This window comes from Colius striatus, chromosome 3 (genome assembly GCF_028858725.1).
Source record: "Colius striatus isolate bColStr4 chromosome 3, bColStr4.1.hap1, whole genome shotgun sequence".
Taxonomy (NCBI): domain Eukaryota; kingdom Metazoa; phylum Chordata; class Aves; order Coliiformes; family Coliidae; genus Colius; species Colius striatus.
In genome coordinates, this window is record NC_084761.1 from 55,874,659 (window position 1) to 55,902,588 (window position 27,930).

At 34.2% G+C, this 27,930-nt stretch overlaps 1 protein-coding gene across 3 annotated transcripts in view; it reads right to left on the minus strand.

Annotated features, from left to right (window-relative positions):
* Positions 1 to 2,348: 2,348 nt before the first annotated feature.
* Positions 2,349 to 27,930, minus strand: part of FSTL5 (follistatin like 5) — a 296,370-nt gene continuing 270,788 nt past the window's right edge. For all 3 annotated transcript variants that reach the window (XM_061992991.1, XM_061992992.1, XM_061992990.1), the window contains one exon: positions 2,349 to 3,142. In XM_061992991.1, coding sequence (XP_061848975.1) covers positions 2,440 to 3,142 — 703 coding nt within the window. In that variant the 3' untranslated portion in view covers positions 2,349 to 2,439. The remainder of the gene's footprint in view (positions 3,143 to 27,930) is intronic.

The window sequence follows — 27,930 nt, forward strand, 5'->3', positions numbered from 1 at the left end:
CTAAACTGATTGAGACAGTTTCTATACTACATGAATTGCTGTGATATTATTGACATAGTTGAATCTGTTTATTATTAGAGATTTTGGTCTCCTGTTTCATATAACAAGCAACATAATTTGTTCAAGTTTCAAAGCTTCTCCAATTGCCAAATGTTGCTAATACAACAGTAAGATGCTGTCAAAACTCACAACTGACTTGTACTTTACTAGAGATTATAAGAGATCATGCACAACACTGGATAGCTGTTGTTGAAAATGGATTCATCACAGGATTAAATTCTTACCTTTCATGTTAAAGGTTAAAAAAGGAGAGGGCAAAGTAAGTGTACAATCCACCTACACTGAGTAGATTGGATAGGTATTCGTTCAGCAGTGCTACTGGAGTTCTTCTTGGTTTGGACTTACTTACAGGTTTGCAGAGCTTCTTGCATAGAGGGTTTCAGCTCCAGAGGCAAGGCATGAGAACAGACATCTGTCTACACTCTAATTACTCTGTGCCTAATCAGTTAATATGTGAGGTTCTCTTTGTAGTTGCAAAAAGAAACTTTTCCAGTTACGCTCTTCTAAAAACCTTTCCACACTGTATATTATTTATATATATATAACTACATCTATTTATATATATATGAAATAACAGGCAGATAAACTTTCTTACACCTTGCTTTCAAATATGTTACATGACACTTCAGTGTGGCCACATTGGAGCATTCACCAAAGTCAGGACTGTTTAAAATTGATGGGGTTTATTTTCCTTTAGTCAAGCATTTTCTACATATAGAACATTCACTTGGTGTAAGTCACAGAAGAAAAATGCATGAGACAGACTACCGCAAATAAGAGTGCAACAGACCGTTTACATGATTCTTGTTTGTTTACAATTAACAAAATTTGTTCAAAGAAAAACAGATTCAGTAGCTGAAAATGTAAGCAGACTCTTGTCTTAGTTAAATCTTCCTACCAGGAGGTTTGCTCAAGCTAAAGAGAAATCTACTGTACGGCAGGATGCTAAATGCACACGAGATTACAATGCTAGAAAATTCCAGATTTCTAAGCAGTTTACACAATCTAAATTGCAGTAAAATTTTGTTTAAAAAAAGATATTTCTTTTCTGATTGCCTTCAGTAAATGGAGGTCAGTTCAAGAGCTTATAAGCATTCTTTAGCAAAAACATAACAAAAATAAAAATACTTCCAAACTTTTAAGTCATTGTTCCAAGTCTGGATATTTGTACTGCTGGCTTTCTGATCCTACTGACTTGCTGTTCTATTTCTGAGAACCTTATTTTTTTCATTTAAATGTTTAACCACTGTTAGTATTAGAATTATAAGTAAACAAACTTTAAAAAAATACAAAGTTTTTGCTGTTGTTTGTTTTTTGCAGTAATCCAATTGTACAAATGGAATAGAAAACCTGTTGCGCCAACTAAATGGTTTAACAAGTATGGATCAATGGTACAAGGCATAAGCAAAAATATTTTCTACTGGTTGCAGACTTCAATTACCTGCATTTTCAGTTTCTTGAAATGTATTTTTTTTGTTTTTAAATAAGTTTGCTTAACAATATAAGTGAAGTTTTTATATACCAGGTTTTTAGAATGTAGTTTACTCTGAAAGGACAAGTGCAATATTTCTCTTTAACAAAACTGAAACTCCTTACCGATGAAACCCTATGATAACTAAAAACCTAACATATATTTTTTTTTCTAAAAGAAGGTTAAGCTTCTGTAAGCAGCTCTCTCAATTAAGACTCACCATAAAAATAAACTCCTCAAATTGCAGTGATCAGAAAACACTGCAAATATGATTTCTCCTTTAAGTTTCTCCATGTTCTGCAACTTGAGATTGGAAATTTGACACCAAAAGTTTCTTTACAATGCCAAGCAATCCTGTAGCCACAGTGGGACTAAATTATAAAATTCCTATGCTTTACTTTTCACGTGAGACTTTCGCTTCAAGGCACAAAAAGATTAAATAGTGGACTGGACAGAACAGGACATAACAGTTCAGTTTAAGGAGTCAAAGGTTGTACAACAGATCTTATTTTGTGTCTGAAGCAAAAAAAACCCAATATCTGAGTGATATTTATGTCTTCCATTTACAAATGCAAAGTATGGTATTAAACTCCCTGAAGCTTTTGGGTTATTTTGTCCTACTTCTCTTACTATGATTTATTATATTTATCATCAATTTCAGTATTTAGCAATTTCAGTCAAACCACACAATTTCAGCTGATTATTAATAAGGAGTACAGTTATCAAATAGCCGTTGTTTAAGTAACTTTTATGTGGAAGTCAATCCAAATTGTGTTCAAGACAAAGAAATAACAGGTAGAGAAAGGTCTAACAATTTAAAAATAAAATTGTGTAAATTTGTAGAATGGTGTAATTTAAGTGCAATGTACTGTAAAACTAATAATTTGGTAAATATTGAACACAGATCCTTATGCTTCTCCAACCCAGATTACTGTGTTGCCTCTATCAACTTCGGTGATTTCACAATTTAACTTATTGAGCCGTCCATCCAGGATAAACAGAGATTCCTTGGAAGGGGTCATGAGATACTGACCAAAAAGGCCACTGTCTTTTATAAGACGGTTCTTACTGTTCCAAGGCCATTCACCTGTCTTGACTGGTTCCTTCAGACTCTTCACCATCTTAACCTTGCCAGAGGACAACTCCATGACAAGAACATCAGTTTGTGTGCTGGAGCTGCAGTAGACATTGTATTGATGAGCTTCGGTGAATGATGGCTGAAAAGCTACATCAGATATGTGCAAATTAGTGTGAATGTCAAATGCACCCTGTATTTCTCCTCTTATTGTTATGGATTGGATCCTCATGAGACCTTTTGTATCATCAATGCTGACAAGGTAGTGTCCATCGGGAGAGATATGTGGTGTGCCTGTTACATCATCATTGTATCCAATCACAGAATCAGTAACGCTATCCAATATAAGCTGTGGTAAAACAGCCCCAGTGGTATCAGGCTTACAGCAAATAAAAAAATATCCTCCAAGATGTGTATAAGCCAGTGACTGAGGAACGCAATTATAATCCTTTAAACTAATTGTCTTGATGTATGACATAGTTTCTAGATCAATTTTCTGCAGCACAGGTTCATCCTTATGAAGAATAAATCCAAACCTGTAAGGTAAAAAAAAAAATCAAAGTCAGAGTTACTGTATGTATTTTGCACAAATGGGGGAAGCCATCATAAACAAAGTAGATGAGCTAATATCTGCAGCAGTGTGTTTTCATATTTCTCAGCTTCAGATGTTTGAAATATCAAGCAGTTTATAATATTTAACTTTTAGTTTTCTTAGATAAAGTATGTATCAAATGAAATGTCTAAAAACCATTTATTGGATTAAAGGGAAAATTGTATTTTACCTACTGACAGAGGGGAAAAGGTAAACATTACTACAAGCATATCTGTTCAGTTATGACTTTTACAAAAGCTAGGAACAAGAAAAGTATTAGATATCAATAGACAGTATATCCCATGTATTTTAATTCACTTCCTATAGTTCTTTGACTTTCTTGGGAACATGAACATAACCCAGCACTCATTGTTATTCAGATAATTACCTGAATCTTTCTCATTTTAATTCAGTAGAAAATAATATTGTAAAAGGATTTATGCCTCCTAACTATTCAAGCATCATATTTCTTATAATTTAAATGACCCTTTATGCTTTTCAATACATCAAGAAATTTTCACTGAACATGAAAAACATGGTTCAAGTTTAAAATCCCAGAGCTGAATGTTTATAACATTTTAAATAGAGGCTATATGACTATTCTCTAATGTTAACATATAAGTTCTGACTGCACAGTCATTTCAATATATATATGCAAAACCCACTGCTCTAAATATTATGAAGTAATCTGAAAGTATGGTAATTTTGCTCATAATCTAAGTAGCTTTCACAGCACTTTTCCCAAACAGTTGCTTTCCTTGGGCCCATTTCTGAACATAACAATTTCTGCTGAATCTTCAGTCCTAAGAGGAAAGCTGCATGATGATATATAATCTAAAAATACCTTTCAGCCTCTGTAACAGCCAGAATATTTCAATAATTGAGCTGACAATAGAACAAAATTTTCACACTGTAATTTGCAATCCAAATGTATTCATTAATCATTGAACCCCTGAAGTAACAGGCAAAAAGGTTTTAGGACATTGTCCAGTCAGTTCCTCCAACAAAAGATATAATGAATTATATTTGAAGTTCCTACTGAACTGATATAAGAACAGTTTTAATTTTAGCTCCACCTTCTGAAATTCTTGCATACTGCTTCAGTAACATAGGATCACAGAACTACAGAATTATTTCAATTGGAAGGGATCTCTGGATTTCATTTGGTCCAACTCCCACAGAAAGAAGGGCCAGCATGAAACAGAATGCCTGCAATTACAAATTGAGCTGATTTTTGTCTTTGATTATTCAGCCACTTATAGATTTATGTAGAATCATAGAATGGTAGGGGCTGAAAGACACCTCTAGAGATTATCCAACCTCCCTGCTAAAGCAGGAATACCTCAATTGGGTCACACAGGAATATGTCCAGGCAGGTTTTGAAAATCTCCAGAGAAGGAGACTCCACATTATGCTTCTAAGACAGAGGATAATCCATTTAGGTCTGTATCAGCAAATTATCATTTGAGTTTGACCTCATCAATTAATTTTGACCAAAGGACAAGTTCATATAAAAACCCATCAACTTAGAGTTTACCGAGATTTACATGTTGCAAACCATATTCATATTATATCTAACAATATATCTGGGGGAATGTCAATTAAATTGCCTTGGTTAGAAAAAAGAACTACCTCAACAAAATTTGCGTCAAGATAACTTGACAATTACTGCTACTTTCCTATTCAAAAACTCTGTTGTGTCATAGAAGGAGACTAAGATCATATGGCAGAATTTGATTTTTATTTATTTTGGCCATCCACTTTCTTAATATTTTTGGGCAGGCATAAAAATGTTGATTCTGGATTCCATTATTATGTTGCAAGCATTTTTTTAGTAATGAGAAACAAAATTGTACTATATTATGTACAGAATCATCCTGTAATGGAAGAGGTTAAATAGCAAGCAAAAGTCTAATATTTCAAATGTTTACCGTATGCCTTGGTGTTAAATAACAAATGTTATACATATGAGCAGTGATTACAAAAGGACAATAGACCTAGATTATTGATTGTCTTTTACATAGTAACAACCTCCAGTGCAAAGGAACAACCGCTGAACTGTCTAAGGTTATTCATAATACCCTGAAATTTTCCTTACATATATCTGCTACTTAATCTTTACTCCTAGAAAACAATAACCAAAAACCCCAGTACATATTAACATTTTTCTGAATGGAAATTGATCGAGGGTTAGATATTATCATTACTATTGGTATCATTAATGTCAAATGCAAAACAAACATGAAATATCTAAATTACTAAATAAAGCACTAAAAAAACTGAAAACATAAAAGTAACAAAAAAAAAAAAAAGAAATTTTTCAGAATTGTAGCACGGTAGGGGTTGGAAGGGACCTCTAGAGATCATCTAGTCCAACCCCCCTGCTCAAGCATGTCCACCTAGATCAGGTTGCACACAAAAGCATCCAGGCAGGTTTTGAAAACCTCCAGAGAAGGAGATTCCACAGCCTCCCTGGGCAGTCTTTGCTAGGGCTCCCTCACAGAGAAGTTTCTCTTCATGTTGAAGTGGAACTTCCTGTGTTCCAGCTCGTGTACGTTAGCCCTTATCACTGAATGCTACAGAAAAGACTCACCCCATCCTCTTGACCTCTGCCATTTAGGTATTGTAATGGGTTTGTGTAGAGCTGTTTCTGGTAACAGGGAAGGGGCTGTAAAGATGGCTCCTGTAAGAAGTTGCTCAAAACTTTCCCCAGGTCTGAGTCAGATACACTTTGGGGGCTGAGCCAATTGAGTGGGCACCTCCATGATCACTTTTTAAGAAGCCAGAAGAGGAGGGTTCTTCCTCCATAGAGCAGGAACATTTAGAAAAGTGAATATACTGCTGTGAAATAAGATGGTTGGTGCATGCATGACAGTCATGTATTTTGAGAAGAACAAACTGTATATATGGGAGAATCTGTGTTTATAATGAGGAATATTGAGGAACAAAGTTATGTTGGTTAATTGAAGCATGGAGACATTTGTTTTAAAGTGAGTTAACCTATATAAATCTGGAAAAACTAAATGCAGTAACACAAATTGTTGAGTATTACAAATATATGAAAATTACATGACTGCTGAGGTGAGTAGGTAAAAGTTATTATTTGCAAAGAAAAACAAATTTTTCATTTGTGTCTGTTCCTATTCAATATTATTTTTAAAAAGTATGTTCTTAAATGTACTTAAATTTTATGTGAGTTTATGAATATCTGTGTGAAAAGAGAAACCTTCCATCAATAGTAAGGTCATTTGTAGACATTTAAAAATTTAACATGATGCTCATGAATCCTTCTTAATTCTCACTATTTTAAGGACTTAAAGTTATTTGAAGGCAAGGGAAGATATCCAAATCTAGATCAATGTAATGGCAGGTACTGAATACATGATAGACCTTATTTTCAGGTATTACAGTATTTTTCCATCTGGTTTAATATAAGTACACAGTAGAGACATTTTTTCTTTGATTACTTTTGATCTCAATTTCAATAGCAAACACAAAGTAAAATTTCTTTGTGGAATTTGGCAAGCTGACTTTTGGCTTGAAAACATTAGTTTTCTCTTCCTGTATAACAATACAAGTAACAGGGAAAAATAGGAAATCTCATTTAAAATAGAAAGAAAAGGCTCTCACAAAGTTGCTTGTAACTTACATAGATACTTTAAACATGCTATCTAAGTGATTAAATATATAAATACTTTTGAAAAATTGGCCTATTGTTTTCAGAAACTGCATTAAACATATTTTAAAACAGTTTTCTACAATAAATCTGTCATTTAACGTTCAACTATACATTTTATTGAATACGTGCATCCATCATATTTCATGATACCTTTATTTAACCCAGGAAGACTTAAAATTTCACTGCATGTTTTGAGTTGCACTCTACTTTCAATTTCAATTAAAAGAAAGTGCAAGTAATTTAAAACAAGTTACAAAATTTTAACCATTTTTAACCAAATTTAAGAATCTCAATAAATATATTTTAAACATGAAAAACTCTTAAATTACTTTCATATAGCACATATCAACCTGACAAGTAAAAAGAAGTAATCTTTGTGCTGCTTGCAAATCTCTTTATTTTTAAGATTATTCCAGCTGATGAAAATGACTCTTTCTTTTTAAAGTAAATAAAAATGTAGAAATTAGCATCAATTATCAAAATCAGTAATTCCTACTTGCTCATTTAAATCACTATTAAAATGATGGATTTTAATCAGTTTGGTCCAAAGAAATCTCTGTAATTATTAGTACTTAATTGAGCACTGTTGGTGATCAATTTATGTGATATATTGGGATAGAAATGTCATTGATTTCAAGAGGAGTAATAAATTTTTCATTTGGGTCTGTTCCTATTCAATATGATTTTTAAAAATTACGTTCTTAGAAGAAATATACTTAATTTATGTGTGAGTTTATGAATATCTGTGTGAAATGAGAAACCTACAATCAGTAGTGAGGTCATTTGTATAAATGTAAAAATTAATCTTTGCTTCTCAAATATTATTCCCAGAATAGTATGTTTTTGAACCACAGTTACACTCATGGAATTCATTGGTTGCATGAAATCCTTGATTACCAAATCAGTGAATATATTCTCTAAATCTAAATTAAAGATAAGGTGTTACATACTTTCCCTAAGTATTACATCATTTGAAGATGTGGAAAGGCACTTACCAACTAGCTTTCCCCACTGAGGTGGATGCTACCATTGGTTTTTCCTTCAGGGTCTCATTAACCTGGTGGTACCTTCTATCAGATGAATACCTTCAATTCTGCCACTTAAGAGGTTTGCATAAGCATTCTCTAATGCATGCCATTAAATTGTAGAATCATGTAAACACTTTAAATAGTGTGTGTTGACTAAACTGGTTGGGACTAATGAAATAGTTTTGGAGCTAGAGAAGAATGTGGGTATAAACTTTCCCACTAGCACAGGTAGATTTTTAAAAAAAGGATGTTTGTCTATAGCAAGGGACTCCAGATCTTCAGAGTTAATCACATCCTTATTCTGGAATTAATCAGATTTTAAAATATAAATCAGCTGATGATATATCCGGTCTCAAGTATTCTCAATACAGCTCTCCAAAGCATTCTAGCTTCTTGTGCAGCTTTATCTGTCTTGTTGGTAACCATTCTTTCCCAGTGCAAAAGGCAATAGTAAAAAGCTTGCTGTCTCTTGGACAGATTGTTCTGGAAACTTAAATAGTGGCTTCAGCTTTGGTAATTGAGTTTACTGAAAACTAAAGAAACTGGCTTCAAGACTGTACCAACTTTTTCCTGATGCTGTATTTGTTGCAATTATGAGATCTACTGTCCCTTGCTATTAAGCTATTAAAATACTTGATTTTATAATCTCCATCTGCAGCAGCTAATTGTATATATTCTGATAACGAGGTATATCTGAATACTCATAGAAAATGTTTCTTCCTTTCAAAGTGTGCATTAAGCAGTTTAATACAATTGTTTTCTGCATTTGTTAATTTTTCTTGTTTTTAAAAATTCTCAGTTGTAGACATAAAATTAATTACAACTATCCATGTTATCCATTGTGTTCTCCTTATTTCTGAATCTGAAAACAGCTTTGTGAGAAATGCTTTCTCTTCCTTCCTCTAAGTAGCAATTTCTACAGCCCTGGAAAAACATAATTCTACTTTCTTGTTGTGTTAACATGTTAAAGACTTTTTGGTTTTAATGTTTTCTAGTTCAAACTTTATAAACCATTACTTTAGACATAGATGTTTAGTTAGCCTAGAAGGTAATGCTTTTGGAGCTGAGTACACTACAAGATCAGGTACGTGAGCAGAATAATACAGTCAACTTAAGTAGCAAATTTTACTTTGTGATTTCAAAACACTGGTAAATATTACAAGTGAAGAAAGAAGCTGAATGACTTGCCTAAGGCTGTATAACGATCTGTTGGGAAAGTCTTGGTGAAAATACAGGTTGTCTAAGGCCTAACACAGTTTCTAACTGATCATGCTACAGACTACCATTGTAACTGAAGTCCTAAAAAGACAGAGGGAGCAAGAACAGACAACTAAAATATATAATTTTGAAAAACAAAATAGAAAATGACTTTGTCAAGTAAATATTTGTGAATATTAAAATTAGACAGAACTTTGGACCTGAGCGGGAGAGAAGATCCAAACTGGGGAAACTTGTAAATCTTCATGAAGGACCTACCCTTCTTCAGAACCAAAAGTATGGTTGACAAATTTAATTTATTAGAACAAACAGGATTTTAGTAATACTACTGTTCAAATAATTCTTTCCCAACCTATCATTTTGCCTGTAACTTTTCAATGTCCCAGTTAAAATTTAGTAGAACTGCACAGAAATGTAAATACTCAAACAGTCCAATAATACAGATAGAAAAGAAGTGAAGAAAAAGTAGTTTCAAAGCTGTCAGCCTTCTTAGGTGTAGAAGGATTTGGCAAGCTGTGTGTTTGATATATTTGTTTGGCTGCTTGTCTCAGTGAGAGCTGTGTGTCTGGGATTTTGAGAAGCTGAAAAAGTCAAGAGAGGTCTGTTCATGTCCCTGTGAGGTTTCTGTGACTGATTCTTAGTCAATGAGAATTGCTAGGCAGAGGCATAAGGATGGAAAAAGTAATGAAAGTTCTGGAGGGAAGACACAGAAAAGAAAAGGGAAGTGAAGAAAACTGATAAGGGAAGCTAAGGATTTGATCTCTGCTATAGTAAAAAAACACCCAAAAAATGATAAATCATACTTTTGTTACCTAAAGACAACAAAATATTTTCCAAGCCACCAGAAACTGAGGAAGATGATAAACAGATTTTTATAGGAACATATATCTGTCAGGTTAGATAATTTGTTCCTGATAATTTTGAAAGAGTTGACTAGCTGTTAACATTTTAATAAATCTCTGAATAACAAGAAAATTTGGAAAGTCTAGAAGAAGATTGTTGAAATATTCATAAGAGAAAGCCATGTATCCTAGCTAAGCTGTATAGTTTGATGCATATCCCACGGAAGTAATACAATACATTATATGAGAACTGACTACATAAAAGGTGAACATAATATAGTCAACATGGATTTATGGGGAAAAAAAAATTTTTCAGGCAAAGCTAATTAAATTTTTTTTATTAGAAAACCTTGCTGAAGGTAACCGAATATCAGGAGGGCATATCTTACTTAGAATAAAAAGTGATACCTGAAGGAAAAGTAATTTCTCTGCAATAAAAAATTTTGTGAAGTACCAGAGTTGGTTTTAAGCAGAAGCATTTTCACAGGTGATTTAGATGTAAATATGTGTCCATGACACTAAGGTTGTCAATAATGACAGGAAAGTCATTACATTGGTCAGTTGCTCATTTAAGCAAAAAGTGTTCAAATATAGGCAAGTGTTAAGAGCAACTTATCTGTGAATGAGGAATGCAAGACACCTGTAAAGAACATTATACTGAAAAGATATGACTGTGAGGGGATTTAAGCATTATAGCAGATACCTAGGTTAATATGAGATCTCAGTCTATTGAGTCAAAAAAAAAAAAAGAAGACCCAAAAGCCGTTGCATAGCCCTTGGGGGAATATACAGAGAGAGGTAAGAAAGAATAATGCAACAGTCTCATATCTGTATTCTACATTAGGGAGTGAAAGTTAAGAATTCTTTATGTAGTTTTATTTCTGTCCTTCTGAAAAAGAATATTAAAAAGTTATGGTCAAGGAAAATCTGAAAACTATTTGAGCGATGATTTCAAGCAAGTCTGAGAGAGTCCAATGTATTTAGAAAAAACAACGTATTTACAAAAAATATAATTGAGACATGACTTATTTCTAATATATAGAATAGAGAGAGCACACTGTTTAGTAATGCTGTCTTTAATTTCACAGAAGAATTATAATAAAAATTTCAGACTAAAAACAAACAAATTTGAATTAGACATAAGTACTTTTTTCCAACAATGGCGACAATAAAGCGTTGCAACAAACTACCACAGAGGTGATAAATTTTCTTTGGTGCGAATCTCCTGGTAAAGACTATGCTCTTTTTTAGAAGATTTGGCAAAAAATAAGTAAATGTAGATTTAGAAGTAACAGATTCATCTCTGGATGACTATTTGAAATGTTAAAAATCTGCAGTATATACAGCAAGTCAATCAAGATGTTCTCATGGTCTCTTCTAGCCTGTGAATATATGAAACGTCAATTTCTTCGCTTTCTTCATACAATTAAAATTCCTTAGATACAGTAGATTTTATTCTTGTATTGCTGAGTCAGTTGCTGAGATTTTAAGAAGCAGCCAAGTGTTTCAAATCTCATGAAATTAGCTATGATTTGACACAAGACTTTAGCTCATACACACACAAAAGAAAAAAAAAAGGAAAAAAAGGAAACTTACAAAATTTGTCAGAAAGCAGTATTGCAAGTCACTAAGGTTAAAGTTGGCTTTGAATTGCACAGATTAGTAGATTGAGAGGCCCAAAAAACTGCATGTAATAAAAGAGAACGATTTACTGGAGATGTTACAAAATTCCAGTACTGGCTATAGGTCCAATGCAATAGTGACATTTCACACAATTGAAATTAGTAATAGAGTTTTGTTGGAGGTCTCAGTAAACCAAATCAGTAAACCAAATTATGGGCTGAGCTTTCTCTAACCTTCTTTTTTCCATTCAAAGTAAAGCAAAGCTATTAAAACTGAGTAAAGATTTAATCCCCTATGTTCTGTGGATAGTTGAACTCAACCTTCAAAGCTATAATAATATTTCATAGTATTTCATAATAATGCTTTCAAAAGCACTTAGTTTTCTGAAAGAAGCTAAAAATACAGCCATTTATGTGATTATGATAGGTATTATAATAGGTATTATGATCACATTATTATCTGATTATAACAGTATGTCACCTATATACTATTAGCCTGTTTTTTTTGATTAGTCTGGTACAAATCAACAAGTGAGACTTGAAAGTACCTTCACTTTTCCCAAATGATTCATAGATAGATGGTGGTGTATCTTTCCTCTCATATAGATTGATATGCATAAGCCTCCCACTGTTCATTAATCCCTGATTTATATTTATGAGAATCTCAATCCTCATGTCTCTTCTATGGAGTAAAATAATGTACAATATCAGACAGCACAGAAAGACGTTTGTTAGTGTGTATATTGGCATTCTGTGCAACTCAAGCCTGCAAGACAAGAGAGCAAATCTTCACACTTCCAATGATTTATTTTACAGTTAATGCAAGTGGCAATCTGTAACCTGTGGGCATAACACTCCAACTGGAGTTTATGCCAGTACTATGAAATCTTACATTGTTTCTTTCTTCACTCAATTCTCATGAATGAATACTAGAGATTTTAATCTCAGATTTTAGGATTTTCAACCATACTCTGTGACAAACAGTTAAGAGAAACAGGAATAACACTTAGCAAGTCTATAGCACTTTCTGTATGGACAGTATAATGTGTTTGGATGGTATCAAGTTAATTTTTTTCATTCAAGTCTGGATGCTGCTCTGTGTTAGATTTCTGAACAAGTGTTGATAACTCCACTAATGGTTTAGTTATTGCTGAGCGGTGTGTGCAGAGCACCAAGACCACCTCTGTTTCTCACTCTGCTCTCCTCATGAATAGTCTGGTCAAGAGGTTGGGATGTAACACAGTTGGGACAGCTGACCCCAATTGTTCAGAGATATTCTATGCCATATAATAACAATAAAATTCCTTCCAAATTAGGCATTGGTCCTGCTCGGAGTGGGCTCAGCTGCCAGCTGAGGACAACTCAACACAGGGAATCATTAGCTTTCCATAAAAGGGGAAACTGAGGTAGAAAAAAAATGACTTGTGCAAGCTAACTTAAAAGAGATGGGAAAAAAATATCCTAAAAGGTGGTAATTGCAAAATGCATTTAAAAACAGAAGCAAAGCTCATATGGATGAGTGCATTATATTCCTAATTTAATGAAAAAAATAAACTCACACATTTAAGAGTAAAATATTTACAATGACTAAGTTAACAACATATAAATTATTACTTCTTCTATTTTCCCAAAATATACATTCAAGATTTTTAGAAGTATTTTAAAAAAATTTAAAATGTATTTAAAATATAGGACTTAGGTCATAGTTTTATGGAATTGAAAGCCTGTATGTAACATAAATCCAATAAAAAGTTAATCCATTAATCCAAAATATTTAGAATAATTATCACTATCCTATTTCTCTAACTACTGTAAAACTGTTCACCTGGAAAGTCTCATTATCAAGCTGACAAACAAAGGAATCTATATACCAAGTCAGATTAACGCTATAAAAGAACAGTCCTCTCTCTTTCATCAAAGTATCAAATGACTTTGAATGTGGAAAACCTTTGTGGGTTTGGAATGCTTTGCTCACGGGAACTTGACAATCATTGGGAAGTAACATAACGAAGCATTAATGTAAAACTCATAATTTAAAAAGTATTAATTTTGGAAATCTTGCTGGGTAGTAATTTTATACATCCAAATTACCAGTTTTTACAAGTCTTAGTCTCCTCTGTCTTATCACATAGTATTTTCACATTTTTCATGAAATTTCCATTGGAAATTCTAAGATCCGTTGTTTTTGACAGATATAAAGGCTAAAAACAATTTTTCTCTTAATATAAATCTTCACATGGTATATAACAGATGATTTTCACTTACAAAAAAATTTGCAAGTGCAGAGTATGTTACCACAACAAGATTTATATAGCTAGCTCCCTTTCACTGTCCAAAATACTTATCCAATCACTGTCCTTTAAGGTCATGAGCTACTTTTAAACTAGATCCAACACCCCTGTTATTATAGGAAAATAGTTTATTACAATTTTGGAAAAGTAATGTTGGTTTTGTATAAAGTTCCTGTCAAGTTCTTTACCAAGCCTTTTCAGCCTAAGTAGTTTTGACTATTGCATACCTCAGTGAGAATATTTTGCTTCTGAGGAATGAACAAGAACTCTTTTTTCCTCTTAAATATCTTAATGTTCTTACACATCTGTTACATTACTCTTTTCTAATTATGCCAAAAATGTTTTAAATGTGATTAAACAATTTAAAATGTGTACAGTTTCCTTCTGTTTTTTTTCTGCAGGTTTGTTCTATAACAAGAAAATAGATTTAAAGAAATTAATTACAAAATGACCTGTAGAAACATCATTGGTAGAATGTGTTATATATTGGTAGTGGTAAATGAACCTAAAAACCAGTAATACATCTGAAATCTTCAGCAACCCACCCCATCCAGTTCTATGGAAGGTTTCCTGGTTAGAGGATGTCACACTTAGATTCGTAATTCCCCATCTTAAACCCAGCAGTATGTAAGATTTTTTTTTCTATATTTTCGTATTGGGGAAAGGCTTTATAAGAAACTTATTCCCAATGCCAGAAGTTTGGTAATTCTTGCCTGAACTTCAGCAGTGCCACATGCTAATACCCCTTTCCACATTTGGAAAGGGTTGACATTGTTTTCAAACCAAAATACGTAGCCATTACATGAGAAGGTTGCATATTGTCCAGCATTCTAGGAGGGGTTAAGAGGGGAAAAAAACAAATGATGCAGAGCTGAGACTGAAAGAAATAGGACTCTCACATATCTGCAGTTTACTTACTCTCAGTCTGCAGAATTTTAATGGATGTGTGTATTATTTGAAATAACAACTATATGTGTTACACGCCAGAAATATGCATACATGTATGTATGTGTATATATAGCAGATATCTCAGCTTGCAGTTAAAATATAGGGAGGAAAACATGCACTAGAGCATCCCTCCTTTGACTGTTTTTTCTTCTAATATCAGAAGTGTGGATAAATAAACATCATACATTCTCGGCTTCACACCTAATGCTCCAAATGTTTTCACTGCTCCACTCTGCACAATCCCTTATGTTCCAAATTTGCCTATCAGCAGCCCACTGGTACTTTTTCATGTATACTTGAAAGTGATGATGTTTTCCTTTCAAGGGATAAGCATGCTCTCTCCCCTTAGGATTAAACATAGACATTTCCATGACGTAGTTGATTAATTAGATAGTTGAATCCTCTTCAATTTCAGTCTCATCTACCATCAAGAAAAGCAGTGCTAGATCTCAAGATGAATTTTGGATAGTTCTGATATGGACTTCAAGTAATACACCTTAAAATTAAAAACTTGTACCTTGGACTCGTGCAAAATGAGCACACTGACACAATGGGTAGTGTAATTTTAAGTATTGTAATTTTTAATTATCTAGTATTTTAATCGGTTTATTAAAAATTACCTATGAACCAGGAAATAAATACAGAAACAATTCATGGTTTAACCCTATCTCTTCCAAAGCATATAAAAATACCAATTTGTTTCTTTTTGCAATCTTACTGCTTTGAAAGAAACAATTAAGACTATATTTCTGCAGTTTTAATCATGCACAGATTAATTCCTCTATGATCATATCTGTAGGCAATAAGGAGGCTGAAGAATTGCCATTGTGAATATTCTGGCTCACCACAACTTCTTACTACAAAAGCTGCTCTCTACAGTTAGTATTCCTTTCCTGTAGACATCTACATTTATATGTATAACTATGCCTGTCTGCATATGAGCAAAACATCTAAGTTGCTATTTTTGCCAACAGAGATGTGATCCATACAGTCAATAGATTCCAGAAAATTAGTTAAGATGACTACTGTCAGAGCCCTGTAGGTGGTGAGCAAAATTGCCTTATAGACTTCATTATTTGTATAGAGTAGATCTTCATTAAGTGTAACACAAGACAGACATCTTACACCCACGGATACACTGTATTTTCAAATCTAGGTGCCTGCAATCTGAAGCTCACCACTCACCATCAGCATCCTATCAGAATTAAAGTGTAATATCGAAAAGTAGCCTTTTAAAAATTCACCCAGATTTGGAAAATTTATATTTACCGGACTAACATTGTATCAGAATGTGAGTCAGAGCTACAGTTAGCTTGAAATGTGATTGTCTGTTTCTCCAAGCCATTATAGTGAGTTCAGGTATCATGTAGCTGTAGAGGCTATTAAAGGTGCCCTTTGTAGTCAGAAATGAAAATAACTGCTTATAGGAGCAGTTAGCACTGCTACAAGTGGCTGGATAGAGAGAAGAATATTGTATAAGTCTTCATGAAAAACAGAGCTAAAAGCAGAGAAGGTGTCCCTCTCAGTTTTCTCTGAAGATGGTTTTCACAGTTCTCAGAGGGTAGCTTTAACAGAAAAACAGAAATTTACTTTGATTTCCACAAAAAGTGTATTTCTCCAACCATAACGATCAGCTTCAATATATTCTCAGGGCTGGAGAGTCATCGAAAAGACAAATATAAACTCTTCGGAGTCTGCTTTTCATTTTTTTTCTTCTTAAGGTTTTTTTTCCAAGCTGTAAAAATTACATGCATATCTGATAAATGAATTTTCAAAAAGTAACTTTGTTTACCACTATATCCTAGTGAACTACATCTTCATATCATTATTAAAGTATTTGATATAGTCTATTAGAACTAACACCACAGTGTATTGCAAAATATGAAGATGGAATCACATTACATAACTTTCAATTTCTCTCATTCAGACACTGTATTTGCAAATTGTAACAAATATTTTTCAAGAAATACTGAACATTATAGAATGTGGTGAGTAATCATGCTATATCTATTGATTTTTAAAGTTTAGAAAATTTCCTGGATTTAAAAGATGAATTTTAAAAGTATTTCTGTTTGTGCACACAGGAACTATGAAAGCTATGAAAGGGAACGGTACATCACATATGTTACACATTTTTTCACATTCTAGAGGTGGGTCTCAAGTGGATAACCCAGAAAGAAATTCAGACCTACTGAAGCACTATTACTTGAACTATCTATACCACAGTTTGGCCCAACTTGTCTTACCTTTGTTTATTGCTTTTAAAATACTTTGAGATTATCCAAGTTTATTGTGTAAAACATGTTAAAGCAAAGGTCACAAAAGAAAAAATTCATGAGGAAGAAATGAAAGTCAAGGCAGTAATTACAATAGCCCTGTATGAACAAAATTTATATTTATTTTGTTGCCTTTGAAAACATTCTTTTTTTATCCTGTAGTAATACTGCATCTCCAGTAGTCGTTCAGGCTGAAGGATAATACTGAGGCCTGTGGCTAAAATTCAGTGAAGATGCACTCTTATTTTCATAGAATCATAGAATCATTTCAGCTGGAAGAGACTTTTAAGATCAAGTCCAGCCTTTGTCCCAGTCCTATCAATCACTAGACCATTTCCACAAGTGCAACATCCAATCGTCTCTTAATATACCTCCAGGGATGGTGACTCCACCACCTCCCTGGGCAGTCTGTTCCAATGCCTGACAACCTTTTCAGTAAATTCCTCCTAATATCCAGCCTGAACTTGAGACTATTTCCTCCTGTTCTATTGCTTGTTACTCGGGAGATCAGACTGACACCTTCCTCCTTACAGCTTCCTTTCAGGTAGTTGTAGACAGCAATAAAGTCTCCCCTCAGCCTTCTTTTCTCCAGGATAAACAGCCCCAGATCCCTCATAAGAGACATGTTCCAAATCCTTTACTAGCTTATTAGTCTTCCTCTGGATCCTCTCCAGCACCTCAATGTCTCAAAACTGGACACAGTACTTGAGGTGTGGCCTCACCAAAGCCAAGTACAGGGGAATGATCATCTCACTACTCTTGCTGACAACACTATTCCTGATACAGGCCACGATGATGTTGGCACTCTTGGCCAGCCGGGCACACTGCTGGCTCATGCTCAGCTGCTGTCAACCAACACACCCAGGTCCCTCTCTGCCTGGTAGCTTCCTAGCCACTCCTCCCCAAGGTTTGTGGCCCAAGGGCAGGACCCAGCACTTGGCCTTATTGAAAATCATGGCATTGGCCTTGGCCCAGCCATCCAGGCTGTCTAGATCTCTCTGTAAAGCTTCCCTACCCTCAAGCAGATCGACACTTCCACCCAGCTTGGTGTCATCTGCAAACTTACTAAAGGTGCCTTCTATACCCTCATCCAGATCATTAATAAAGATGTTAAAAGAGGAGCATGGGACGCATCAAGAAGAGTGTGGCCAGCAGGGCAAGGGAGGTTCTTCTCCCTCTCTACTCTGCCCTGGTGAGCCCTCACCTGGAGTACTGTGTCCAGTTCTGGGCTCCTCAGCTCAAGAGGGACAGGGAAGTGCTGGAGAGAGTCCAGAGTAGGGCCACCAAGATGATCAGGGGACTGGAACATCTTTCATATGAGGAAAGGCTGCAGGAACTGGGGCTGCTTAGTCTAGAGAAGAGGAGATTAAGGGGACATCTTATTTATAAATATCTAAAGGGTGAATGTCAGGAGGTTGGGACATCCCTTTTTTCTATACTAGATAGCAACAGGACAAGGGGTAATGGGATGAAGCTGGAACACAAAAAGTTCCACTTAAACATACGAAGAAATTATTTCACTGTGAGGGTGACAGAGCAGTGGAACAGGCTGTCCAGAGGGGTTGTGGAGTCTCCTTCCTTGGAGGTCTTCAAGACCCACCTGGATGTGTTCCTATGGGACCTTATCTAGGTGACCCTGCTCCTGCAGGGGGGTTGGACTAGATGATCTCTAAAGGTCCCTTCCAACCCCTATCATGCTATGCTTCTATGAGTGGCCCCAGTACTGAGCCCTGGGGGATACCACTCGTGACTAGCCACCAACTGGATTTAGCTCCATTGACCACAGCTCTTTGGACTCAGCCATCTAATGAGTTTTTCACCCAGGAAAGTGTATGTCCATCCAGGCCAAGAGTAGCCAGTTTCCCTAAGAGAACGCTGTGGGAAATGCCTTATGAAAGTCAAGGTAGACAACATCCACAGCCTTCCCTTCATCCAACAAGTGGGTCACCCTGTCATAGAAGGAGATCAGGTTTCTTAAACAGGACCTGCCTTTTATAAAGCCATGCTGACTGGGCCTGATCACCTGGTTGTCCTGTATGTGCTGCATAATAAGATGATCCGCTCCATCAGCTTCTTGGGCATTGAAGTCAAACTGACAGGCCTGTAATTTCCTGGATCATCCTTCCATCCCTTCTTATATATGGGTGTTATACTGGCTGACTTCCAATCAGATGGGACGTCTCCAGTCAGCCAGGACTGCTGATAAATGACGGACAGCGGCTTGGCGAGCACTCCTGCCAGTTCCCTCAGCACTCTAGGATGTACCCCATCCTGCCCCATAGGTTCGTGCACCTCAATGTGAAGCAGCAGGTCACTGACCATCTCCTCCTGAATTCTAGGGGGAACATTTTGCTCCTCACTCCTGTCTCTTAGCTTGGGGGGCTGACTTTCCCCAGTGAAAATGGTCCTATTACTAAAGATGGAGGCAAACAAGGCATTAAGCACCTCAGCTTTATCCTCATCTTTTATTACCAAATTTCCGTCTGGATCTAATAGGGGATGGAGGCTCTTCCTGGTCTTTTTTTTTAATGTTAATGTGTTTATAGAAACTTTTCTTATTACCCTTTACCTCTAAAGCCAGTTTGACTTCTGGCGGGGCTTCTGACCTTCTAATTATCTCCCTATATAACCTGAAAACATGAACTTTTTTCCCCTGATTTTAAGCCAAATCTCCCTATTCAGTTGGGCTGGTCTTTGCCTCTGTCACATGGGGATGGCCTGTTCCTTAGCCTTTAAGATTATGATTTAAGGTTTTAATGAGAAGTTCTAGACAAGCAAAGTATGAATTAATAATGGATCAGATATACCACACAAATTTCTAAGTCATATGAATTCTGACATTGCAACTCCAAAATTGCTTTTGCAAGGTATCATTTTTTTCCACTCTTCAGATAGAGCAAGTTAGTTTTCATCCTTGTGCACAAAGAACAGTCAAGAAAGGTGCTATTGCAGCTGCCAACAATCGGTAAATTAACAACCTGGCTTCTTGTATGTTATTTTCTTCCTTTAGACAAGTCATACATATTGCTTACTATTGCATTTGCTATGAAAGAGGAAATATCTAAGCATGGGCTAAAGAGATGCAAAAAGAAAGGCTTAAGAGATTTTTTTTCCTAGAAATGAGGATAAATGGCATTATACTTTTCAAAAAATGAATACATTAATATAGATCTAATATAAAGACATAATTTTATAAATACTAAATAAATATAAAGCATCATAAATATAGATCTAATAATATAAATATATCAAAATATTTATATTATATATGTAGAGTGTAGACTATATTACATACTATACATATTTATTAAAATATAGATAGATTTTAATGTAAAAAAGTCAATATAATATTAATGAAAAAATAACATACATATTGTTGAGTTCAGAATAGTCAACAGAATAGAATATGATGACGATGTAACAGCTGATGTCCTCTTTCCATTTAGCTTCTGATCCCAATTCTGATTCTGGGCCTAAACCACAACTGATCACACTTATTTTAATACAGAGGCCTTGCATTCATACCTTTTATATCATCACACAATTAATTTTCCTTACTTAAGTAATTTAAAAATATAAAATTTCTTTTTTTACTGTCATTTTTTTCTATTTCATATTTTATATTCATATTTTATTGTCATTATTACTATTTTCATATTTTCTATTTTCATTTATATTTCACAAGTAAAATATTTACTTCTACATAAAATCCTCACTTTTCATTTTGGAAGAGTTTCTGATATCTAAAACCATCAACATTGCAAGGGAATACAAGTCTTCCGTTCAGGACTTACAGAATTATTGCTGCTTAGAATAGCTCATTTCTGCTAAATTTCTAAGAAAAGACCTTTCTTTACCTTCTGCAGTTCAGAAATGGTTGTTTGATAATAATAAAAGGCTAAGCAGATACTACCCAATAGCTATTGCTTATCAGCACAAACGATGCCTTTTTTTTGAGTACTATAATAGTCTTTGACCTTTGAAGTTTGTTTTCCTAATTTTGCTCCTGACGCTCTTTACCACATTAAGAACATTTGCTTCATATTTTTGTTTTGCATTAAAAAAAGCTTTTTTTCTCCTTCTTTAGTATTTGTATATAACAGCATTAAGCACAAAACGTCTTCTTATCTGGGGGCATATTTACATCTTGGAGAAATCTCAATAGTTATTATTATGTTTATGTATGTGAAAATATATATTAACACAAACATCTATAATTTTTTTTGTCCTTTTCATCAATTTTATTTATATACTTGTTGCAATTACTGTAAATTAAATATTTTTAAATGCCTCCTAAAAATGAGAAAAAAACTCCTATTTGCAGCAGTAATGGATAACTGTGATAACATGCCTGGGAAACACTAACAGAGTCGTTCAAAGAAATAGGAACAGGAAAAAAATTGGAAAAAAAAAAAGTTAAAAAACAGAGCAGAAGGTTGTGGGGTCACTCTTATGGAAAATCAGTTATTTTAGTGTAAAACAAGATCATCACTATCAGTTTTATTAGCCAAATGAAAAAGTCAGTTCTGATGACAAATAAAATTGGATGTCAAGTATCATTTTCTAAAAGTAATGACTATTTTATTATACTCTCCCTTAGGAAGAAGTTCTGGGTTTTGAAAACTTCAAGTTTTTGAATTCTTACAGACTTACTCATTAAATATCTTGTCTGTACCTTTCTAATTAGAAGAAAAAAAAAATAATTTCTCTGAAATTTACAACTCGTGGGAGAAAAGAGGAAAATTAATATGTAGGCGTAACTTACTTTCAATAAAAATCAGTTTTTAGGAATATCTTTTCAGGATGAAAAATGGATGCCAACAGAGATCTAATTCATCCAAACTCATATATGCTTCACAAGTTTACCTATTTCTTGTTACAAAGAAATATAAGTCTTCATAGTTTAACTTAGAAAGGAACTTCAGTTATAAGATATCTGAAGCCAAAATTTCTAGATCTATGGGAGTGGATTCTCTTAGTAATGATAATATTCCTGATGAGATTCTAAAATGTATTGAAATAGAAGAGCAATAGGTACCACAGAGGCTGGAGGGAAAAAGACAAATCCCAAGAAAGGCCTACTGTGCTTCACAGAGGTGATAATAACTGCTGAACATTACCTGAGAGATCTGAATGAAAGGGAAGTGATTTTTATAGGACGTATTCCAGGATCTCAGAGATGGATATTCACAGATTTGCTCTGGAAGTATTGAAGATTTTTATTCTTTTTTGCAATTGTCTTATACGTACCTCATAGGAGTGAACATATTTTCTCTATTTCCATTCTCACTGGGGGAATTCAGTGTAGAGCTGACTAAGTTGGAGAGCTGAAACCCCACAGTCCATGATGGCCACACATATTAAAATGATTCTTTATTTTTCTCTTTTCCTCTCAGCACATACCCACCATTCTTGGGAAAAACAAGGATATTGAAAACTTCAAGACAGCCATGCAAGAAAGAAGGAAAGAAAAATAGTTTCTACAAGGGCTTGAAGGAATCCCGACAAATGCTATATTCTTAAAAATAAAAGAATCTTCTCAAATTAAGTTTTGAGCTCAGAGCTTGAATTTGAATAAAAAAAAATCCATTTCTAGACAATAAATGAAAGAAATGGGAGTCTCCATTAATTTTGTTAATACCATTAACAAAATCCTCATACTTATCATGATAACTTTCACTGGGGCATAAAAATCACAATTGATAAAATCTTCCAAACAGTTATTTGTGGGTGAGACTCTATGCAAGCTATCTTCTGTAACTGAGCTGGATAAATCATGTAAGCACTTACAAGAGAAAGATGAAAATTTCTTGTCTCACATTGAAAACAAAAGCAGTATACTTCCTGAAATCCTTTTAAAATTATATTGTTATGTGTGATTTTTTTTTTTAAATAATTACTCTATGAGTTTAAGATTTTACTTGTGTAAAAGAACAGCTGGGAAAATTTCCCTACAGTGGCTTCTTCAGCCATTTTTTTAAGATCTTGATGGAAGAGTTGACTTATTGGAACATTCTGTGGACAGCTCAGGACTTCTGACTCACATTTAGTGTACATTTACACAGGGCAGGGATAAATCATGAATTTTTAGTGATTCAGGAGTCTATGAATTGTCCTAAGGCTCTTCCATGGAACACTTGAAACATATGTGTATACAATACGCTTTTTAATTATTGTAAATTGTTGCCCAATGACTACAGTGTTCACAAGAAAATAATCCAAGGAATTTTAGGATAAAGAAAAGTAATGACGTTTTTTAGAATTAAGGAACATATTAAATTATTTGTGTTATCTGATAAAAGAACTTATTCTCAGCAAAAATATATTTGTAGCATTGGCAGCAAATGTGGTTTTCTTTCTTGTACCTTGTAGGAAAGGAGAGCTAGCAATTTAATTAAAAGAACCTCACTTTCTTTTTAAAGCAATACAACTCAAAGAGATAGCTACACTGACACGGTTGAACAAAAGACATTCCTAAAGATGGTCCTAAATGTCAGTACAAAATAGGACAGGATGAAGAAAATCTGGCACTCCAGAAAATGCGTTAACAGTGAGGTGTGCAGATGTCATATGGAATGCAGAGCCAAAATTATATATGCCAAAAGAAATAGCACTAGTAGAAAATGAATAATGAGGTAGAGATAAGGACTACAAAGGTGATAAATTACATACATCAAAATAGTCTCAAAAGATCTTTTTCCTAATTTTAAAAATTAAGTTCACATACTGTTAGAGCTGGAAATATGCAAATATTGAAAAGAAAAAATACTGAACTTTATCACATTTTCTCTACCATTATTTTTTAACAGTTACTCATTCTTTTTTTAATGTAAAAAAAATTGATAAAATCTTATTTTTGGCAACACAAGAACTAGAGATGACGTATGAATTTAAAATATGAGATTACAATGGGATAAGAAACCAGGCACATCATGGCAAGTGGCTGTGTTCTAGTTTGTAGATAATATCTGGGGCAAGGACTGTTGTTGATGGCTCTAAGAGGGAAGTATGGATACTTCATCTGCAAGAAAATGTTACATACTAACAGAAGGAATAGAGACGAAACAGTCTATCCATGTAGATACAGAATTTTTCTTAAAGTCGTTGATTCATATGATCACAGAGACATTCCAACATCACTAAAAATTCAATTAGGTTGGTAACATAAGATCAAATAGGGAAGCTTAAATGTAATGGATAAAAATCTATTCTAAATTATTAAAAATAGAAATATACAAATGAAAATTTCCAAACAAGTTTTCACTATTGCAAAATCACATATCATCGTTTTGACATCCAAGACAGATTTGTGCCAGACTTGGTACACTTCTTTTAAATATTTGTGCTCTGGTAGTTTGTTAGCAAACACACACATAAAAGATGTTAAATTACATAATTTTAAGATTGCCTCAAAACTAATAAATTGATCTATAGAATTTGGAAAACCAATGAGTAACTAAGGCACTACTAAGATAACTTATAATCACTGGGTACAACAAATTATGTACCATAATTGCAGGGATTAATTTCTTCTCATATTTGATTACATTTTTATAAATTTTGTCGTGTCATGTATTTTCACATACTCACACATGCTGATATTCTAAATGCAGATTGGTACTAAGAGACAGCTACAGCAGTTATTTATTTATAATAACGGTATTATTTGGTAATTTCAGATGGTGCAACCATATTACCTCAAGAGTAAATATTACTGTAATGACTACTGCAAACATAAAAGTGATAAAAAGGGTTGTGAAAAACATACAGTTTAGCAAAACTATGCTTTGCTTTAGTAGAGCCTATTAGTAAGCAAAGTTCTGGCCATTTCCTGAGCTAATGGTGAAAGCCAAGATTAACACAGGAATTTTGCATTACTAATGCTATAATTTCACAGTGCTACAAGAACTCCCAGTGACCTCATGTTTTAGGTAACATTTGAAGGGAATGTTCATTTTTAAATTGCCACACTGAAGTGGAAATATTTTTTATATAATCTTTTCTTTTTTTTTAGTTGACATTTAGCATTTTTAGCTTGAGAGCTATGTGAAGTTCTACTCAAGCTATCTAAGAGGAAAACATTTGCAGCATCAGCTTAACAAATTGGTCAAGCAGCGTTTGCATCATGCTGTTAGTTGACATGGGAAAACACATTCAGGATAATCAGAAACAAGATTGCTTCAAGACTTATTTCTTTTATATACGTGGGGGAGGTGGGGGAAGTGCATATGTACATATATGTTGTGAGTTTAGAATCAATCACAAATTTCAGTGCATTCTGAAAAACAATTATTTTTTAGCTATTAATTAAATTTAACAACTCTGAAGTGAATTTGAAAGTTCAATTTTTTTTCTCCATGATTTCCAAACTGTCCTGGATTTCAAGATATGTATATCTCAGAACATCATATCTTTGCTAGATTTCATTGACAGGAAATCTTAACTGCATGGTGCCCTGGCAGTCTCTTCATAAATTCTGTAGGTGCTTTCCCACAGACAGAGTTGGGAATCCTTACTCACCACCACATTTTAAAGTCCACAAACACCGATCCTTTTGAGTTAAAATATAGGACTGGAGCTGAAGGACATGGGACATACTGGGGCATATATGGCATATCTTGTATGTACGTAAAGAATTGGGAGTTTGAAGTTATCTGGTGGGTACATTTACAGACTCCTAGCTTTTTGGGCAGGGATCTGTGAACAGCAGAGGTATGAAGTGGAGAACAGAGGTTTGATACACTAAAAACACACTTATTTCAACAGCAGTTGCTGTTGCTAATGGTGGCAAGTTTCAAAGCATCTAAACTGCCTAAAGTGAATCTCTCAATCTTTCTTCCTATTCCCTTTGGGACAAAGATGCCACAAAATCCACTATTTAAAGCAATATAAAAGATGCAGAAAAAGATATTTTACTGTCTTCTCTCCATTTCTCCCAGAAGTTCCTATGAAGTTCTTTTTCAAAAGCAACACATTTGTGAACCAGAAGGGTCCTCCTTTTAGGGCAAAACACACAGAGAGGGGAAAGAATGACTACAAGTTTCCCATTTAACACTACTCTCACAAAGACACAGTTTACAAAATGGGAGACTGCAGAGTGAACCCCAATGTCAGGGGTGAACCCGCTCCTTTGTGTGCTGTGCTACCATTCTATGATTCTATGTTTCATTGACAGATTCCACAACTGTCATTAAAAACTGCAGTTGCTTTCTGTATCTTTTCCATTTGCTTTGTTACTATTGAGCTTCTTTCTTCAGTTCCTCAAGCTTTCAAGTTATTTCCCCCTGCAGCACTATACATGTTTATAGCTTGATGACTAAGAAATGTTGCAAACTTTCCACTCCCTTTCCATGTCTTGTTAATTGAATTTGTAAACTATTAAATTTTCCCTTATCTTTGAGATAATTCCTAATGTCTATGTGAAAAATTCAACTCTCAGATTAATTCTACCTCTTTTGTTGTTTTGCTTATAGTTTACTCAGCATTTAACACTACCTTTGTTTGACTTGCAAACCACCAAACAGAAAGTTCTTTCTGATTATGTAGAATTTTTGAAGTAAAATAATATTTTCTGTTTTCTTATTTGAATAAAAATCCTGAAAATGCTCTCACAGACCTTCAGCTACTTCACACTTCTGTAGGGGCCTAAACTCTGAAATGAAGTGTGAATTTACTGAATCACCACCCCATAGGTGTTTAATTTACAAAGGTTTACAGGAATGCACTGGTAGCACATTCCAATTACCTCTTAAAGAAAAGCTTAGGTTTTGGACTGCAAATAAATAAATAAATATATACAGTTTTAAAAAGACTGCTTTCCCTAATACCATACACAACAGAGAAATAAAAGAGAGAAAAAACTGAAAACTGAGAATATTTTAACTCTATTCTGATCCTGAGCCATCTCATCAGTGAGTAAATTGCTCATTCTTCCACTTGGTAGGTTAGATAATTATATAACATTTCAAATACTTGCTAAAAGATTAAAACATCTAAAAACTTAGAGTTACTCTATTATAGTGAGTTCATTCAATATTGCTTTTGAAACATTTTACAGCAGTATAACAACAGACCTTAATTTATTCCAATTATCTTTTGTTCACTTCAATTTATGAATAGTGGAGCTGAAATAATCAGCCCTTTGCTCCTTAGGCTTCCAAGATACATTTTCATGAGTATTGTACATGTCATCTTTTTGCAACCATCACACATCTTAATTGCAAATATCTATTTTTATGATAAAGAGTGGTATTAGCAGATGATTAAGGATAGTATTATTGGTTGATCTGCACTTCTTTGGCATAAAAATAGTTCACTGAAAAAAAATTAGTCTGAGTAAATGTATAAGGCCAAAAATGGAAAATATATATACTAAATTCTTAAAAGGTACATCTATAAAAGGAATAAGCTTCAGTAATAACTGAAAAAAAACCCCAAACCCTAGATAGTTGTACAATTTATTACAGATTAATAGATCTTATCCTGTCTACCTTTGTGGCCCAGTGCTTTACAATTTTTCAGTACAAGTGAGGGGAGTAGGAGAATATTTTCAAGCTATGCTAACTGAAAATTTAGGCTTTTTAAGCATGCATGAAAAACAATGCTTTACATTCATTCATTCTCTTGATATAGTTCAACATATCATAGAATCATAGAATGGTAGGGGTTGGAAGGGGCCTTTAGAGATCATCTAGTTCAATCCCTCTGCTAAAGCAGGTCCACCTAGATCAGGTCACACAGGAATGTGTCCAGGAGGGTTTTGAAAACCTCCAGAGAAGGAGACTCCACACCCTCCCTGGGCAGTCTGTGCCAGGGCTCCTTCAGCCTC